Below are 20,797 nucleotides of genomic sequence, written 5' to 3' on the forward strand. Positions count from 1 at the left end.
AATCAAGAGTTCTACTGGTACATCATCAACTTCTGTGGCTGCCAGAAAACAGCTATGTGAATAACAGTTCCATCTCATACAAGTTATATAACCGGGGAGCTCCCAAAAGACTTTAAAAAGTATATCACAGTGCCAATACCAAAGAAAGCATCTGAAATCAGATGTGAACAATGTAGGACCCTAAATTAGTAACACAAACCTCGAGGATCTTGACCTCTATCATTCTCAGTTGGAAAGAGGTCAGGACAGGCTTGATCACAGATGACAAGTTTGGCTTTAGAAGAGGTGTAGGCACACAATACTCAGCTTATGATTAATTCTTGAGAAAAGACTAAAGAAGGGTCAATAAAATATACATTGCTCTCATGAAGTTAGAAAAAGCATTTGACAGGGTACACTGGCAAGGTGCTGAGAGAGACTGGCAGATAGTATATGGACGGAAGAGTAATACAGAGACTGTACTGAGAAGACGTGGCTGTGATAACTTGTGGAGAACATCAAGAAGAAGCTACTATTAATCAGGTTATACAGGGCTGCACACACTCTCTTATATTGTTCAATGGGTACATTCAGAGGGCAGTAGATGAAGCAAGGGAAAAACTAGGGACTATAGAAGTAATTAAAATTCATAGTAAGAACACAGACATGCTGAGATTTGCTGATGACACTGCAGTGTTAAATGAAGATGCAGAACAATTACAAACCATGCTGGTCCAGATGGAAACCACCCTCAACTCTTCCTATAATATAAAAATTACTTAAGGTAAAACAAAAATCTTAGTCATGAGCAGACAAAATACTGTTGCCCAATGCTCACTTAACAATGAGTGACTGGAGACCGTTGAATTCTCTGCCTACATAGGGTACAAAATTGCATCAGATGGAAGGTCAAAGTGGGATATTGCAAGCCAAATCCACTGGGCAAAAGCTGCTTTTAACGAGAGAAGAAACTTTGCACATCTAGCAGCATAGACAACCAGCTCAGGAAAACCTCACAAAGATGTCTGTGTGGAGAGTGCTGCTGTGCAGAAGTGAAACATGGACACTTGTAGAAGCACAAAAACATAAATAGTAGCCTTTGAGATGTGATGCTACTGCAGAATGCTCAAGGTTTCCAGGGTAGATAAGGTATCAAACAAAGAGGTACTCCACAGAGTGGAGAAAGATAAGCCTTGTCTCCTGAAGGAAACCCAATGCACAAAGGACACATGGGCTGGCCATCTGCTGAGAAATGATGGTATCATTAAAAGTATCACTGAAAGGACAGCAGAAGGGAAAAGTACAAGAGACAGACTGAGACTAGAATACATCAACCAGATCATGGAGGATAACAGCTGCACCACCTATACTGCTCTAAAGGGGAAAGACAGAAATGCGTTGCAAACTGGTGCTAACCAACCTGATGACTGAAGGTCAAAAAAGAAGCCCTTGATGCCACCCTGGGAACTGGAGAATAGGTGGCAATACTTTGAACAGAGTTGCTCACACAAGCAAACACGGTGATCTTCATCATGGACCGCCAGCCCCACAAGATTTAAAACTGTGGCTATTAGTGGCTGTGAGGGAATGGGTTACCAAGATCATGGTCACTGCCTGTGCTGACTTGTACTGGACTTGGACAGAGCAATAACCCTTACTGCAAATAACCTCTTCATTGCAGCCAGTCAGTCCTGGAAAATGGAGACAGCCACTAGGACACGATCAATGAATATACAGCACTATTGGTGATGGTTTTGGAAGAGCTCATGTCCAGGTGGAATCAAAGGGGGTGACCACGGACAATGACTTCCAAGAGTACTGCCCAATGGCCATGTGACAGTGCACTGCACCCTGCCTCTTTCAAACCCACAGAAGGTGAGATGGCTGCCAACCCTAAGCTAATCAAGTGAGTGCAGGAAGCGAGATGGTATGACGGAGGCATTGTAAGCATACCTTGGCAATGTGGCCTGAGTTTTGTCAAAAGGAACATGTTGTGTGGCGATGGTTACAAGATGTCCTGCTGTGTGTCACCCAGCAAAGGGAGCAAGATTGCCTCCGAGGTGCACTGGAAAACACGTTTCACAACCTAAGGGTCATTTAAGACCCCTGTGGCTTGCTGCAGTAGGCACAGCTGCGGGCATGATGGCAGGGCCTGTGGAATGGCAACCATCTGCCTGAAACACAGCAAAGTCAGCACTCTTGAGTGCCCGTCCCAAGGCCTGGGACTGCTCCAATGCATTGAAAAGAGGAAACATTCATCCAACATCTGAGTGGGGAGATGAAGGATATCTTCACAGAGCTCGGCATCTAGACTGTGGCCAAGTAACATGTCACGAACAGCTACATCGGCATAAGGAAGTCCACAGTTTCTGTTTTTGCACTGAAAGTGACATTTGCAAATCAGGCCCTGCAGAGTAGCCACTAATTTTTATATGACTGTCCAAGCTTCTTGGAAGTGCAATGAAAGGTACAATGGATGGCGGAAATCAAAAGCAGATGCCAGAAGTAGGTCCCAAGCCTGTTCTTAATGTCTGAGTAGCTCAAGTCACCAGATACCCTGTCGGGAAAAGCTACTTCATCAGCTCCTATACTGAAGCTCTGTCGTTAGCCAACAAAAAAGCACATTTTGTAACATTACCAAGAATCCCATGGGTCTCGAAACGTTTCAGCTGTCAACGTAAGTTGCCCAATATTCCTAGGTCAGGTTAAAAGGGTGGAATACTGGAGACGGATGCCGAACATTGACATTAAAAATGATCTTTGTCCCCCAAGTCATCACAAGAGGTGTTCCTGAGTTGAGAACAGCAGTGACAACTGTAAGGACATGGGAGAGATCTGGCAGTTGTGCCATTAAGAGGGTATGCAAATGATCAAGTGGCAAGCAACAATGTCCACAAGATGCCAAAACCAGAAGAATGCCCACTGCCAGAACTGGAATCGTAGAATGCAAGATGGAGCCTGAAGTACTCAAACATCCACAATGACAACAGCAACAAATAATAGACAACAGACCACACTCCATCAGCAGAAAGGGAGCATAAGTAGTATATGACTCAAATCAGTGCTGACTGCATCACTGTTGTGATGTAGCTAACTGACAAGTAGCTCGTCAGCTCAACAGAACTGCATCAGTGCATTGTCAGGAACAACTACACAAAAACCAGTCCAAATGAAGAGTCCTCTATTTGAACACTCAACCTCGTAAGAACAGAATACAAATGAAGTTACAAGCAAACTTCAGAGCAGCCATCCAAAGATCATCAGTGGTGACACTAGCTGAACTCCTGCTACAAGCTTGCTGAAGACTGCCATAGAAGCCCAGCAGAGCCAGCTGTAAATATCATGTGGAGGGACACATGCACTCTGCATGATTGTCTGCTGCCAAGCTGCTTACTAATTGGCTTGTCGCGTGAGATGTTGTCATCCAATGTTTGATTGGCTTTTGAGGAGAGCATGACAAAGTAGCTTTGCCACCTGCCATACCCTCTGGGGGAGGCCACCAATATTGGGCATGGTAAAAGACCATGAGTGCGATGTATACCGCAGATGGCACTGTCACATACAGAGGGATATCATCTAGCAATGAGCTGAGGAAGTAACACTTTAAAAGCTTTGCTATGTTTGTCTAATTTATGTGTCTGTCAACTGCATGGTGCCTCAACTTTATAGTGAGTGGTTACTTTACTCTTTACATTGTTTGTGTTTCACTATGACATTGCAGTTTCATATCAAGATTAAAGGCTTTTGGTTCAAAAGCCAGAGATTCGCCTTTGACACATATCTGTCGAAACCGTGCTATATGTTATTTTCTTGGTGAACTTTAGTCACTTCTGTGAAGGTAATTTAAAATGTAATGTTTATTTCATATGCTACATGATTATCTGTTTGTGAGCAATGGTAAGTATACAAAAATTTAAATATCCGTCAGATTTAAGTCTGCAGCCTCGCTGTCCCAATTGCCTGCTTTGCTTCACATACTGTAGTAACCATAGTTTCTCAGTGACAACATATAATTTTGATTTCCAAAATTAAAGTATGATGTTACACAAATAAAGTATTCATAACAGTTACTAACCTGAGATTTTTGGATTATATAGGCTGCCCAGAAGCAGCAGTTGTCACAGCAACAACAAGAAATAGCTGCAGCAGGAAAGAGTTCTCCAGAAGATCCAAGTCCCCTTGTGGCACCGCGTAGGGCTCCTGGAGACACTCCTCCAAAAGTTGTTAAGAGGAAAGCACCTGCACCATGCTCTACTCCAGATGACAAGGAAAGCCAGCCAGGAGAACCAGAGCAGAAGGCAGCAAACATTCCATCAATTCCTCCACCTTCACAGCAGCCTCCAAGAAACAAGGAGCAGCAGTCATATTCGGTATGCTTTAGGCTAAACTAACCATATCACTGAATTAAAAAAGGAAGATTAAGGTTACTATGCTACTGACAAGAGAGGTGAAACACAAGCTCAGACCAGGGAAAAATGTGCTCCTTTCAAAGCTCCTAGAATTTGCCTTGATTGATTTTGGGAATTCACAGCAAATCTAAATCTTAACAGACAGATGAGGAGTTCAGTGTCTTAGTTACTGCACTAGTATGCTGAGTTTAATCCCTTAAAGTGACCGAATTAAAGAAATGCTCTCTTAAAATCATAGCAACTGGATTGGCACACTGTGTCCTTCCCTTTACCTACACAAGAGAGCTAGTGAATCATCTCTGTTAACATCAGTGTCAACAAGAAGTTGAATTGTAATGTATTGCAACAACAACAACATGAACTACTACTACTACTACCACCACCCACACCACTAATGACACTAACCAAACAACATAAAAAATACATGCCTAATGTTTTATATATACACAGTAAAAAATAATTTGTTGAACCACCTTATGCAAACATCCAATGAGACAGCCTTATTAAAGATAACAAGAAATGCAACTGAAAAATATTTACTCCTGTGTACAGGGTAAGTTTCACTTTTTCTTCTTCTCCACAAAGCATCAAAAAATAAAGAATCTATTTTTTAATTATTTCTGTTTGATTCAACATTGCATGCAGTTACTTACTAGCAGAGCGTCTTCAGACAAAATGACCTAGTAAATAATATTAAATAAAAGAGAGAGTAAAGTTAACAATCAGTAATCAGTGTTGCCATGGCTGTGGTAGTGTGTGTCTAGCTGACTGTGTGGTTGTATATGTGAATATGTGTACTTTCTTCTAGAAAAAGAGCTAGAGCTTCAAAGCTAAGGAACACTTTGTTCTATTATGTGCGTCTATTCACCAAACATTGGTATGTGTCGATTAATATTTGCCTTCCCTCATTTTACATACTGTCTTATCCAAGCATTTCCATTATTGCTATACACTGCTGTTTTGGCTTTCTTCCATCCCACACTCTTGTACCTTCATTACTGGCATTCCTTATTTCTCCAAAACTCAACTATCCAGTCTTTATTCCTTAATATTTCTATACTTTCTTAATCTCTACAGTATCTGTCTTTAATACACTCACCTCTCACCCTCTGTTGTGCAGTTTGAATATCTCCTGATGCAACAGCCAATGACATTATTAAGAGCCATACTACAATTCACTGCATTTTTACTTGCTTTCAAATACAACAATTTATAATTGAACTTCTTCATTTACTAGTGAGCTTACTACTTCTTCCTTACATAAAAACATTTGCTGACCTTCTTTCTAACTTCCTGCATAACTCTCTATATAGTAATTACAATTTATTTTCATCACATCATTTTAACCAAAGTTCTCACTTTCTTATCCTTAACCTTTTTTAACTATTTTTTCGGTCATTCCTTTTGTCTCCCAACCATGAATCCCTGCTTATTTCATCTCTGCCAATTCTACTTTGCCCTACCAAAACTCCAATCATACATCTTCTTTCGAGCTTACAATTGAAACTGATGTCTCAGATTGTTCTACAACAGTCAGAACAGCATTCCCAGCAATATATGGGAAGCTGTCCCAACTACACCTGTCTTATACCCACGCGGGATCACTTACAGTTAAGAAATAATCTACCCCTCCAATACAACATTCCTGTCAATACCTCAGAGCTTCCCAACCATGCCTTGTTGACTTATCTGTCTTCCATATACCCAAAAGCTTCCTCACCCTCCATAAACACACTGCTCCAGAGCACCCACTGCTATCAACTGTTCTGCCAAAACCCTGACCCCTGCAGAAGTCTCAGTATTTTCCTTTAGCCCAAAACCTATGTTCAATCATGCAGGACTTGTAAAGGACCTCCTTTCCTTCACTCATTCTCTACAGTGGAAATATTTATTTGCCGTGCACTCCTCTGACAACAGCCAAAAATACCCCACACAGCCCCTTGTTTAAAACAGTTCTAACCTGCCTCCGACCGTGATGGTTCTAATCTTCCACCCATTCATCCTTCACTAATCTTTCAAGAGCTCTTCACATCTAACTTGGCCTCACTTGTCTTTCCTAAATCCCTCTCTACTGAGTCTAACTTCGCTCCTATTGAACAGACAGCCATCCATAACCTGAGAACTAATCCAGACCTTATCATCCTCACTGTGGACAAAGATTCCAAAACTGTAGTCATGAATTGTAGTGACTATGTTGCTGGCTGCCAATTTTCCATCATCTCTGCATACAAACCTTACAATCATGATCCCATCCCAGGAGACCAACATGCCCTCCAGCAGCTCAAGGCCTTTGGTCCATTCCAAAACCTGACATCTGAATCTATCACCCTCTTGAATGAACACTCCCCCCCCCCCACACACACACACACACTCCTGCCTTCTAACTACTCCCCAAAATCCACAAATCCAACCCCGTAAGTCTCCCTACCAGTCGTCCCATCCTGGCTGGTTACAATGGTCCCACAGAACAAACCTCTGCCTTTGTTGAACAACATCTCCAAACTATTATCCATAACCTCTCAAGTTACAGCCAAGAAACACTCACTTCCTTACAGTTTCTCTCATCACCAACAAATTGCTTGTTGTTCACTGTGGATGTGCAGTTCTCGTATGCCCGTACCTCCATGCCCATGGTTTTGCAGCTGCGGAACACTACCTTTCCTGTGTACTCCTGATACCAAAAGGAACACATTTTTCCTCATCCTCCTGACCAACAACAACCTGACCCACAATTATTTCACTTTTGAAGGCCAGTCTTTGCAGTATTTACATTTAGATGGTTTTTTTTAAAATATTTTGATTATTTCATTAGTTACACTGTAGCACAGTATCTCTAGACTGTCATAGGTTTGACCCACAATTATTTCACTTTTGAAGGCCAGTCTTTGCAGTATTTACATTTAGATGGTTTTTTTTAAAATATTTTGATTATTTCATTAGTTACACTGTAGCACAGTATCTCTAGACTGTCATAGGTTTTGTGTTTTCAAACAGTTGATGCATCATCTGCATACATTTTTTTTTTCTTTTTAAGAGTTAGGAGAACAGTGGTACACACTGTTAACATAAATCAAGAAAAGAATGGGTCCCAACACAGAACCTTGAGCTACTCCATATCTGATATCAGTAATTATGGATCTGAAAGACCCAATGCTTATTTAGAGCAACACAAATTTACTTTTGCTGACATATGATTTTATTAACTCATACCCAGTTTCTCTAATATACACAGATCCCACAGCTTGTTGAGTAATATGGTGATGCCGCCAAAATGAAAAGCTTTCTCAAGGAACACTGTAGTAACATACCCCTTTTTGTCTATGGCAGTTATTTCGTCTATTAATTGTGCTGTGGCTACTGAAGATCACTTGTTTTTCATAAAACCATTCTGATTTTCTAATATTACATTGTGATGGCTCAGGAATGTCACTTGTATAAACAACTTTCTCAAGTACCTTAGAAAATGCAGATAAGATTGAGCTGAGGCAGCAGTTTTCATTTTAGATCTATCACCTTCCTTGTGAATTGGTGTTACTTGTGCTATCTTTAGACTGTCAGGGAAACTACCCGATACAATCATTTATTTCTGCCACCATGGCACCAGATATGTTGGCTATGCACATTTTTAATGTGTTGATAGACAATCCATCATCACAGCCTACTGATTTCATATTTTTTTGTGACCTTACTATGTATTTTATTTCTCTGCTGTTAGGTGGAGACAGGTATATGCTTTGTTTAAATGTAATGCCCTTGTATCTATACTAAAGATAACTGAAATGGTCATAGATGAATTTTCCAACAGAAGGAAAGTAACACATTACTGCCTTGAGATTCTGGAAAAATACTTTATTTACACAACCAATTTCAATTATCTGACCATCATCAGGTTCATACAAGTATCTGCAGCATCATGTTAGGCAAAACATACAATCATTATCCTCAAGTGATAAAACCATTAATAATACACTGTTATCATATTGCAATATAAACGACATTGTCAATCTATAATAAACTGTGCTAGGAAGTGTACACATTCATATTAAAACTGTAATTGGCACTAACACTGTGAACAGATTCCTACCACAAAGAGGCAACTGAACAGCTAATCTTTGGTTCTATCAGTAAACAGAGATCAGCTGTTCACTCACTTCTGCAAGGTATGAACTTGTTCACTAGATTAACACCAAGTACAGTTTTAACATGAATGTATACACTCCCTAGCACAGCTTTTACAGACAGATGAAATAATTTATATTATGATATGCTAACAGTGCATTATTCATGGATTTATCACCTGATGATGATTTTACCTAACATGATGCTGTGAACACTTTCATGAACCTGATGATGGTCAGACGACTGAAACTGGATGTACAAATAAAGTATTTTACCAGCATCTCACAAAAGTAATATGACGTTTTTCAACTACATGAGTTGCAGGGCACAACTTCCTGAACTATAGAAGGAAAGTATTCATTAAAACATCTGTGATCTGATATTGGCATTTGATGATACTCTGTTGTAACTCCCCAAACAGTCAATCTAGTTTTAATGCAGTGTTTAGTAGCTATATTAACAAGCAGGCCATTAAGAGCTTCAAAGAAAATATATAGGCTACCACAAGGAGGTCTGTATAGGCCTATAACAATTAAATTTTCTTTCTGCCACTTGTAGTTAGTTCTACTATACCCCCTGTGCTGAAAATACTCATATCTGCTTTATCATAGTTATTACCTCTTGCTGCAAAGATATATCTACCACACCACCACGTTTCTGCTGAAGGCTGAACAAAAGATCATAGAGGTTGGCTGACATACACTAATTAGCTCATCTGTATATATGTTCACTTATAACTCAAACATCACAGTTATCAGTCCCTGCAATGGTATCCAACTCACTGTACTTATTGCTAAGACTCTGAAAGTTTTGTTGAACTAATCTGAATCAGTTTGGATTGCTGCCACTGGCTGTAGGCGTCACTCCACCATACTGTTTGCTTTTAAGACTACAAAAATTCCAGATATTAGGACCGAGTTTCTCCTGCTGGACCATAAAGGGTGATTTAGGACTACCAGACTGTCCATCAGGCTTTAAAGGTTTCTGTGGCTTACCAGCATGGCTGTTTTGTGGAAGATCCTGCCTGAGTGGGTAGTTCCATGGCAATACATTTATTTACACCACTTAATGTAAAATTTCATTTCATTTCTTCAATAATTAATTTACTTACCGTCTTTTTACGTCTTTTACTCATGTGCATATCATGAGTTGTGCACAGATATCTTTCTAGAATGCTGACATTTACCAGAGACACACTATGAAATTTATTACATGTTGCCTTAAGCCTCATCTGTTTTATACACTTTCAAGTTCATAATCAATTGTTCCATCAGATTATGTTTGTGTGGAATGTTAACAACTACTTTAGTCCCAATTAACTTACGGAGTGTCACTTTCTTGTGGCTAATGGCTTCATTTGCCTGCTTTTTGGCTATGCTATTTGTACCTCAAATGATATGGTTCAATCAAACTTCCTGGCAGATTAAATCTGTGTGCCCGACCGAGACTCGAACTCGGGACCTTTGCCTTTCGCGGGCAAGTGCTCTACCATCTGAGCTACCGAAGCATGACTCACGCCCGGTACTCACAGCTTTACTTCTGCCAGTATCTCGTCTCCTACCTTCCAAACTGTACAGAAGCTCTCCTGCGAACCTTGCAGAACTAGCACTCCTGAAAGAAAGGATATTGCGGAGACATGGCCTAGCCACAGCCTGGGGGATGTTTCCAGAATGAGATTTTCACTCTGCAGCGGAGTGTGCGCTGATATGAAACTTCCTGGCAGATTAAAACTGTGTGCCCGACCGAGACTCAAACTCGGGACCTTTGCCTTTCGCGGGCAAATGCTCTACCATCTGAGCTACCGAAGCACGACTCACGCCCGGTACTCACAGCTTTACTTCTGCCAGTACCTCGTCTCCAACCTTCCAAACTTTACAGAAGCTCTCCTGCGAACCTTACTATAATCTGCCATGATCAAGTATATAACCACTAAACTGTATTGTTTTATCCTCAATATTCACAACATTGTAACAAATGATTAAACAATTTTAAAACAACAAAAAATTACATTCTAGTAGTTGCACTTCTTGCAAATGATGTTACATCCAAATAAATGTACTACTAAAATGAAATGGGCTCGATGCATCGAATTGAGTAATCAGCATGATCTCATTGATAGAGCAGTCATCCCAATACTGAAGCACAAAATAATGAATGGGTTTGGAGAAGGAAAACCACTAATGAAAATGCATCACTGCTGCTGACTATTGGCAAATAACTAACACACTCAACAGAAGGCTAGAGAAGATGGCAACTTCCCATTTATCCTTTTCCCACTGTTCTGTACCATATGGCCACAGCTCCTGAGCAGAAGGTTACTAGTCTTTAAAATACCTCTCTAGAGTCACAAACAAAGGGTCTTTTGTTGTGCTGTGTATCTCAATTTCTCTACATGTGAACTGAATCCATTTATATTCCAATGTAGTATGGGAGTCATTTTAGTGATAATCCTTTTCTTTGTCTTCTGCCAAGTTGTAAAAACAACAGTGATTTGTGATGTAATGAAGGGATTATTGGTTCCCAGTTAGGCTGTATGTCCCTCTCCTACTTCATTAGTCGAAACCAATGAGGTCCTGCGTGATAGTTATGGGCTCGTTTTTCAGGATATGCAATTTTTACAGAAGTGTTTCTCTTTCATTGGTGCAGACAAAGTTTTTAACAGTTGGTAGCATACCAGTTAATAATCCATTACTTGCCTGCTGGTATAAAATTGTGGCTTGGCTACCACATTACCTTTATCTTTCATATCTTCTGGCATCCACAGAAAAGTCGATTCAACAGTAAGCAAGAATTTGGAAGAGAACTTGGGCATCCCCTCACACACTCAATAATACTGGTACAATAATACTGTGTCAATATATTGCACAGAAGTGCACGGCCAAAAATGGCACAACATTATTGCACAATGTTTATGCCCAGAATGTGACCATTAAAACTCTGCCTTTATAGTGAACATGTCAGTGCTCAGCACTGTGGAACTAACGTCTTGTTCCATACTCGTTATTTTAAATTGTTGACAAATGTGAAACACCGCTCTTGCTCGAGTGCATTATGACAGCGATTACATATTTAAATGACAGATGCACATTTTATACACTTACACAGGATGACAGTGTAAAATTACAACAATAAGAGAATCTCCTGAAAATAGCACATCACACAAATCAGCTGATCATGATGTGAAAAATGGTCTTCCAAGTAGCTTTCTGTGAATGTGTCAATGGCCAGAAGCTCTTTCATAGCAGCACAGATTTGTAAACCACAATAATAACAAATTACAAATGAAACAAGTGAACTGTATTTATTGTCTACATGGGCCGTTTTCTATGTATTTCTCTACATTAACTACAGTTACAAATGGGGAAAAAAAACATGCTGACTGACAGCTCATGTAATTTTATGTGTGTACTGTGGCAATAAATATAAACACATAGGTCTGCTCACTGGTCAGCTGAGCTCGTGTTATTAGCCAATTCTGAGAGTTGATACATGTAAAATAAACATTTATGTGTACTATCATGACACCATGATCTTCAGTTTCTTCTGCAATTGTGGACAACACTGTATCTAATGTTTCCTGATCAATCAGGAAGTTCATTTCTTCAAAGTACTACACAGTACTTTCATACACGTCTCCCTACCCACTTCCTCATCTTTTGTCATTCACTTATAGTTCCTTGTGTAAATTTGTCAAGAGATCATTAAATTTCTTTCTGTCTAATTAGAAACTGACTTGTATTGTACAATACCAATCTCACATGGTACAACATACAGCACAATAGCACTGAATAAGCTACAGTACTTTTAAAGCTCTCCAAACTCCTTCAATATTCATATAAATACAGATCTCAGACAGTCGATATTACTGTGCAGGAATCATTACTGTGCAATAAACATTGGACCTGTGAGGGCCCCTTTAGAGCTATAAGTGTTAGCTTTGACTACAATATAATGAAAACTGTAGATTACTACTCACCATATAGAGGAAGTGTTAAGTAAGACAGGCACAACAAAAAGTATGCTACTCATCTGAGCTGAAGTAGAAAAAGCACATATTCACAAAAGGACATCCTGCTCATCATTACTGATGCCACCTCCCTCAACACTAACATCCCTAATGCCCATGATGTTAGAAGTTAGATATTGGCAAAAGTACTGTTCAACAGCGGCAAGGCTAAGGGCGTTAGGGATGTTAGTGCAGAGGGAGACGGTATAAATAGTGATGAGCTGGGCACCATGTAGTAAAGGAACAAGAACGGTGGAGAAAATGGGTGGGATCTTTTGTATGGGAGGGTAGATCATGGGTAATAGTGGCCAGAGACAGTAGTCATGTGTTTGTCAGCTGTGCTTCTGTGAATGTGTGTGTGTGTGTTTTCTACTTCAGAAGAACGCCTTTTGGTTATATGCTCAAATGTACAGCAGTCTTTTCGTTATGTCTCTCTGAGACTCCATTCGTGTGTGGAGTGCAGCAAGAATTATTGTTTGAATGCCTTGGTGTGTGTGGTAATTATTCTAATCTTATCCTCAAGATCCCTACGCCAGCTATACATAGGGAGTTGTAGTATACTGAGCCATCATTTAAAGCTGGTTCTTTAAACTTTAGATTTTCTCGGGATAGTTTACATCTATCTTCAAGAGTCCGCCAGTTCAGTTTCTTCAGTATCTCTGTGACACTCTTCCATGGATCAAACAAACCTGTGACCATTTGTGCTGCTCTTCTTTGTATACATTCAATATTCCCTGTTAGTCCTATTTGGTATGCATCCCACACACTTGATCAATATTCTAGAAATGCTTGCACAACTGATTTGTAAGCAATCTCCTTATTGCTGATATTTGTAGTACCTTAGCACGTCACACACAAAGAATGTTAATTTCAGCACATTGGGCACAAAGGGTCATACTTACTGTGTGAGGAAACCAGTCTCGATATTCTATGGCAAAACTAGTTAAAACTGGTATAAATGCAGCTGTTCTAGCACACTATTTGCCCTCTTCATGATATTTTTACATTGCTGTGCCTTCTTCTTCCCATTCATTCTTTAATTCTAAAATGCTCATTCTTTTAAAAAAAATCCTTGCTGAAATTCAAGGTACTGAAAGTTTATACTTCCTGATAAACAATACTGAAGCATCCAGGAGAGGAGGAGAAAACAAACTGAAACTTCACAGGTTGAGAGGGAACATAACATTATCAGAGTGATTACAAAATTAAGTCAAATTTACAAAGAATATGATGCTTACTTAACAGAACATCATGCACTCCTTATAGCCTAGATGCATGCACTAACTTGGTTGGGAAAGGGATCAAAAGCTGTTGCTTCCTCAACTGACACACACTGCCCCACAACTGTTGTAATTACTCCTCGATATCCTGGATGCTGACACTGGGACGGAATTGACGCCTTAGCAAGATCCATGTTCTATCAGGGACAGATCTTGAGGCCATGCGAGTACCACAATATCTGCAGACAGTTGACATACACAAGTGTTGACACACACTGACCCACATGTTTTATTGGGGACAGATCTTCAGGCCCTAATACCCATGGGAGTACCTCAACATCAGCAGACAGTTCACAGACTTGGGTGTAATGTGTTAACAAGCACTGTCCTGTTGAAAAATGACGCTACAATACTGCCACATGAGCAAAGTAACACACAGGATGTAGGATGTCCATGGCATACCATTGTGCTGTCGGAGTTCCCTCAACCACTAATAGCTGCAACCTGAAGTCACCCGTACCATGACATCACCCACACCATGATACACCACATGATAACATCAGGAATAACACAACTGTACCTCTCCAAAATAATGAAGAATGGGTCCTCCGTCCAGGTCACCACAATACTTGCTGACAATGGTCATCAGGGGTAGTGCAAAACCACAATACATCGCTGAACACAAGATGATAATTCCCATGTCCAGCTACTGCTACTCTCTGACCAGTGGTTCTGAATGAGATAGATTGTTGCAGGGCATCCATTCGATGTTCGTGGATGGCAGACATGAAAGGGTGCGATGCGCTTATGTACAACACAGTGGCCCCCCCTTATGATGGTCAGATGCCGCCGATCGAAGCTTTAAGAGTATTCCTGCTCTCACATCCCTATGCAATCCACTATCAAGCCACTGTCACATCCAAATTCCCCACAAATCTGAATACTGCATGATTTGACCATCTCCAAATGGACACCCACAATGAGCTCCTTTTCAAACTCAGTCAGGTGCTAATAAGGCTGTCTAATATTTGTATGTACCATCTCTAGATAGCAGGGTAGAAGTGGAGGACAGCAAAGTGCTGCTTGTGGGAGAGAGGGTCGGGCAACTAGGTGCAGCTCGGAGGTGAGACATTGGCGGGCGGGGGGTAGCAAAAAAAGTAGAGAAGTAAAAAGACTGTGGGTGTGTTGGTGCAATAGAAGCCTGTGTAGCAGTGTAGTGCTGGAATAGTAACAGGGAAGGGGATAGGTGAGTAAAGGACAATGACTACTGAAGATTGAGGCCAGGAGGGTTATGGGAATGTAGGATATACAGCAGGGAGAGTTCCCACCTCCCAACTGTACCTAGCTACATTAACCTCCCTCCACCTCATCCCTGTATGCTCACACAAGCAGCATTCTGCCATCCCCCACCCCTACCCTACTATGCCTCCCCCTCCCAGCCACCTCCTTACCGCCACAACCCAGATTGCTTCTCCAATCATGTGCACTTGCTGCATGCCTGACCTCGGCACTCAGAAAGAGTACTGATCTGTATGAGTATTCCATTTGGATGAATGTGTGTGTGTGTTTTTTTCTAATTCAGAAAAAGGTTGTTTGACCATAAGCTTACTTATTTAGCAGTTTTTTTGTTGGGCCTGCCTACGGCTCACAATTTCAGTTATATGATGAATAGCAATCTACCCTTTTCATAACACTTTCAAAAAATGAAGTAATCATACTAGAGTCCTTTTCTCAGAATTTTTCTGAATGGTTTCCATCTCCCTTTCTTTCCCTCTTTCTTCTAGTTTCATGATTTGTGCACCCTTACGCATACCCTTAGCCAATTTTGCTGGCTTTAAATCATTTTGTTGAATGCTTTCTTTAGTTTAGCTGAAGCTTGAGCAAACTTTTCCTCATGCCTCCTCTGCAGCATACTTTGCTGCGCTTTCAATCCATGCTTAGTGAGATGTGAGTCAATGAACAAAGAAAGAAAAGGATGGTATTTTCTCAAAGCGTACCTCACAGTCGAAACACTGTTTTCAATTATTTTGGTCATCACTGCCTTGTCTTATCCTAATTTGTGGTTCAAAATGAATTATTTTTCCTCTATGTCCACATTTCCATAGGACAGCATAAGATTGACCGTAGCAACTTTCAAAATCTTGGGATACTTTAACACTATGTATGATGAGTCTTTTTGAGATGTGCTGTGGCCAGTAATAGTCAACAGCTTCGTGAGCTAAAGCTCAATTGTCTTTTTAAAACGCTAGAACCTTCCATTCATCTAATGAGTAACCATTCCAGACATTCAGGTTTGGAAAAAAATGTGTGAACTTACTGAATAGTTCTATAGATGAAATTATGTAATGAAATTCTGCTTTCATAGAAGATTTTTTTAAAGCATTCCCAATGGTATTGTAGGATTTTGATTGAACAACAGCAGAATTCTTTTTAGAGGTATATGCTTTAGAAAGTAATACTAAATACCACCCCTTTGTTCCAAAATCCTATCAGCTAAAGATCCTAAAGAAAGCCACCTTGTGGTTGTATACCTCAAAAACTTGTGATGTGGAACGTTAAACTTAATTTCTTCAAATTCTTCCCATAAAATAGGCCAACCATTAAAATAATAATAATCCCAGCATAAGGCATTTATTTCGGGACAAGTTGGGTTCAGAAAGTGCTTCACAAAATTTCTGATGTAACGTTTCATCATCTGCTTTGCCACCGATAAAGAAAGTTCTTAGGTGATGCGCTGTTATGCAAAACTTACTCTTTGACCGAAAGTAAAGGTTGTTTGTAATTCTACTTCGTCTTTGAAATTGATTGTTTCATCTAAACTCAATGCGTAATGCGATGAGAATGCTTCTAACATAGATTCACTGAAATATGGTGCTAGTCCTACAGTTATTAGGTATCTCATTTTCTTAGATGAAACTGAAAAATCTTCAGAAATGCTGGTAGGGGATATCTTCTTAACATGTTACAAATATCATTTGACAAATCGACACAGTAATTGTAAATCACTGGTTTCAGTGTCCAAATCAATTTGATGGACGTGAAACTCTCCTTGACACTTAATATTCATTTTGTTGGTGCACTTACCAAAATTGTAGGGTGTCTGATCTGAAAGCTCTAAATGTAAGTGATGTGGTTCACACTTAATTTCAAAGTTACACTTACATTTTTTTGAAAGTGAATGGTTAAAAAGTGTCTGAAAAGCTTTTGGCTAAAATGTAATTGAATAGGAACATACATTGTAGAACAGTTCCGTTTCACTAACTTTTTCCTCAATGCATGGGCCTTATTTTTCAAACTATGTCTTTTCAAGCCAGTCCCTATGGAATTTGCATTTTATAACCTTGAAAAGTTTATTTTCAATACTGAACAGTGTATCACAACAGCAGCTTTGCCACTACAGCAAAAATTAAGACTCTGGAACAGAAATAGAATGTTAGAGATTAATAACAGTTGCACAGAAAACAAAAACATTCAAAAACTCAAAAAAGGAACAATCTCAAATTTCAGAGCCCCTCAAATTATACTTTATCTACTTTTACCACCAGAGCATTCAAAAAATGAACATGAATACATAAATTTGGAAACAAAAGTAAATAAATTTTCTTCCTAAAAGAACAGAAAAGGTTGAAAAAAAGACAAAAATTTAAAAAGCTGACAAAAGGTGACAATTTTACAAAAGGTGACCAATGGTGAGAAAGGTGACCAACTCCTCACCTTGCATTTTGGTTGGTAAAGACAGCTGAACGTGATGGACGTGGTAAATGTAACTCCCTCAGGTATCACCCTTACCTTCCTCTGATTTGGTTTGCTTGGTCAAATATGAAGCAAACCTATTGTTTAATGCTGAAATGATCTATGGCAGAACGTAACAATTTACTCATATACTATGTGTTGCCAGAGTAGGAGTAACGCAGAAAACATCTAAGGGCCAAACCTTGTTGATGAGGCCAATAAATCTTTCTAATGCTGAGCATCTTTGCAAATGGTGAACTGTTATGGAAACAAGAAGTTTGTAGGTTCTCTTACAAGAAACCTGTTCAAATATGTCAGAATAAACTGCCACATTGAGTGATCACCAGTAACACAAAAATTAGCTAGGTGCGAGTAGGACTCGCAAACTGAAGATTCCATATGAACTCAATAATCTACATAGACAGTTTTTCCATTCTGGAAATCGAGAATCTCAATGAGTTTTGCCTGTTATCGACATTGATACTGGTAAGATATTTGTCCCAGGGATTCCAAGACTTTTGACAACATTTTAATTTCAAGTTTGAAATCAAATAACTAATTACAAAAGAAATATTGTTTTGATGTGATATATTTAAAGATTAACATATTCCTTTTTTTTCTTTAAATGTTCCGTAAAACCTTGCTTCTTGGAAAATTTCATGATTTTACATCAATGGGAGTACTCTACAGGTGAGTGAGTTTGCAAGTATCAAAATATGTTATATAAATGGCCATTATCTTTTGACTGTGCTGGCTTAGAAGCTTCATTTTTTACAATGCCAAGGGACTGTAGACCTCAGTATGTGACAATAATTTCAAATAGCTACAGCTACCCACTCCCAAGAAAAAGGGCTTTTAACTCTAGTACAGACAGATGGGCAACAAAATGATTCTATACGGGTTATGTTTTTACTGACTGAGGCATGGAACCCTAAAAATGAACATTGTCATCAAAGTAACTAATCACAGGTAGGTAATACTTTTGTTTGCTGAAAGTATAACTACTTGCAGCATTATCTCACTGTTATAATTCTAACTTGATGTTTTGTATGACAAAAATAACTAAAATACAAATCATCCACTGAAAACTTCTCTCATGTATACAAGCCTTCGAATGAAGGTACTGTCTCATTTAGATTTATATTAATACAGCGTTATCCAAAGATATACAGCACTTAAAGGTAATACACTTTAACGACCTCCTTTGTTATGCACACTGGATGACTGTTAATTGTAATAATTGTTCACGGAGTAATTCAATATTGTTCGCCAAGTCTAGTGGTAGTTTAAGAGAAAAAATACTCATCTTGTTTCTTCAGGATCTCCTTAAATCCATAGCTTGAACTTCTTCTGTCTGGAAGCTCTACAGGTTGATGTGTTTGTAGAATAATGTAGACAACAAACCTGATTCGTACGTAATTTTCATATTTAATACTCCCAGATGCCTTGCTACCATAAATTTACAATGTTCACTCAGTGAAATACATTCCATTTCTACACAACTCCAGAAAACTTTACATTTCTCCTTCCTTCCTTCCCACCACCCACACATTTACAGGGGTTAACTGTGTTAGAACGACATATTATACATTCGGAGTTTAAAACATTTCAAATGAGATTGAAAAAAGAATAAAATCGTAAATTCCGTGAATATACATGGTCCAAACTGCTTATTGCATAGTAATATGCACACACACACAAATGTTATACACACATCATGTATTGCATTGCAGTTATGCTGACAAAATAAAATCAGCAGTTACTTATTAGTTACTTATTTTGAATCTCTTTATTTGTTGTATTTATTCATTTTTCATGATTTTTTGTTTCCATATATATGTAGGCACAGCCAGCCAAACAGCGTCAGCAGCCGCAGCAACAACCATTAGCACCTTCAGCACTTCCAAAGTTTGAAGTAACATTGGCACAGACCGAAAACAGCACCAATGCAGCGTGTTCTGCATCAGGAAGTAATTTGGTACCAGGGTGCAGTACGGAGCAGCTTCTGGGCTCAACACACAGCTCACCAGAGCCCTTGAGGCCGGGCAAGAGGATTGAAGATGTTAACACTATTAAACGAGTTCCCAAAGATGGGTGGATTTAAAAGTATCACCTTACATCAGTACTAGAGCATCTGTACTTCCAGTACTGTGAATCGACATTTTATCTTCACACAACAGCTAGTTCAGCCATGAAGCTATGCATGACTGGCACACTTTCAATGCATTTGATGCCAGAATGAAAAGAGATGAAATGGAATATAAAAATGAGTGCAAGTAAGCAGTACAGAATTAAAATTTTCATATAACTATTCCCTGGCACTTATAAAATACCATGTGCCATTAGCTGAAAACAAATTCAGAAGAGTAACCATTCGCTAAATAGTGTATTTATTTCCATCCTAATTTCTTATATTAATAATTGTTACTTTGAAAGTGCAACATATGCATTTTTTGAAGCTGTCTATGTGTTTCATAAAGAAGAACAACTTTTGTATGATGTCATTTAACTTTTCAGTTTTTGAAACTGTGTTAATGGAAACATGCCACAAGATTGCAGCTATCAGCCTGCTTTCTTATTTCAGCTTTTATTGACTTTTTAAGTTTTATTGAGAACTGTAAGAATTAAATATTACTGTAATTTGTTGCATGGAAGAAACTTAATAAATATATGCAGAGATGATAACTACAGAATTTAATACTCCTATGATTCCCCAAATCACTCCACCAAAGAAATACACTGTTGAATGACTTTATTTATTTATTTATTATTTGCATGTAGGTTGAAGCTGTGAGTATTGGGTATATCACACAATTTATACACTAATAGAATAAACCAATTATAATGATTTTAATTAGGCTCCTTTTATTTCCTTAATTGAGTTAGGTAACTTATTAAAAAACCATTTGCCTGCTTCACCTGGAGCATTCATTGCCAATTTGAGATTTCACTATCTTGTGTCTCAATAATTTTCTGTTCCTCCTGTTGCAAGGTCATCACCACTTGCTCTCAGTTCCATAATATTCTGATATGCTTACAGTGAGTACGCTGTAATAATATTAAGTTGGATAAAACCTTTCCTACAAGCCTATCTATGTAGTATTCTTGCTACTCACCTCACTGTTCTTTTCTGAATCACAAATATTACCTTTAAGTAGACAAATGTCGGAATATGAGTCCATATTATATTGTCATGACTACTATGCCATCCACAGCACTTGCCATTCTGTGTATGAGAAAGAACTGTGTCCTTATTTTTTTACATAGCGCAACTATTCCCTTCTCTCAATGTCCATGCATTTCTGTAACAGTTCCCAAAAATTGTGCTGCTT

General features: G+C 39.0%; 1 protein-coding gene across 1 annotated transcript in view; it reads left to right on the forward strand.

The window, feature by feature from the left end:
- LOC126095764 (transient-receptor-potential-like protein) overlaps positions 1 to 20,150 on the forward strand; it is a 191,057-nt gene extending 170,907 nt beyond the window's left edge. Inside the window, exons 19-20 of the mRNA XM_049910569.1 lie at positions 4,077 to 4,349; positions 19,309 to 20,150. Coding sequence (XP_049766526.1) covers positions 4,077 to 4,349; positions 19,309 to 19,569 — 534 coding nt within the window. The 3' untranslated portion in view covers positions 19,570 to 20,150. The remainder of the gene's footprint in view (positions 1 to 4,076; positions 4,350 to 19,308) is intronic.
- Positions 20,151 to 20,797: the final 647 nt, after the last annotated feature.

The sequence above is a fragment of the Schistocerca cancellata genome, chromosome 8, assembly GCF_023864275.1.
Source record: "Schistocerca cancellata isolate TAMUIC-IGC-003103 chromosome 8, iqSchCanc2.1, whole genome shotgun sequence".
Classification (NCBI taxonomy): Eukaryota; Metazoa; Arthropoda; class Insecta; order Orthoptera; family Acrididae; genus Schistocerca; species Schistocerca cancellata.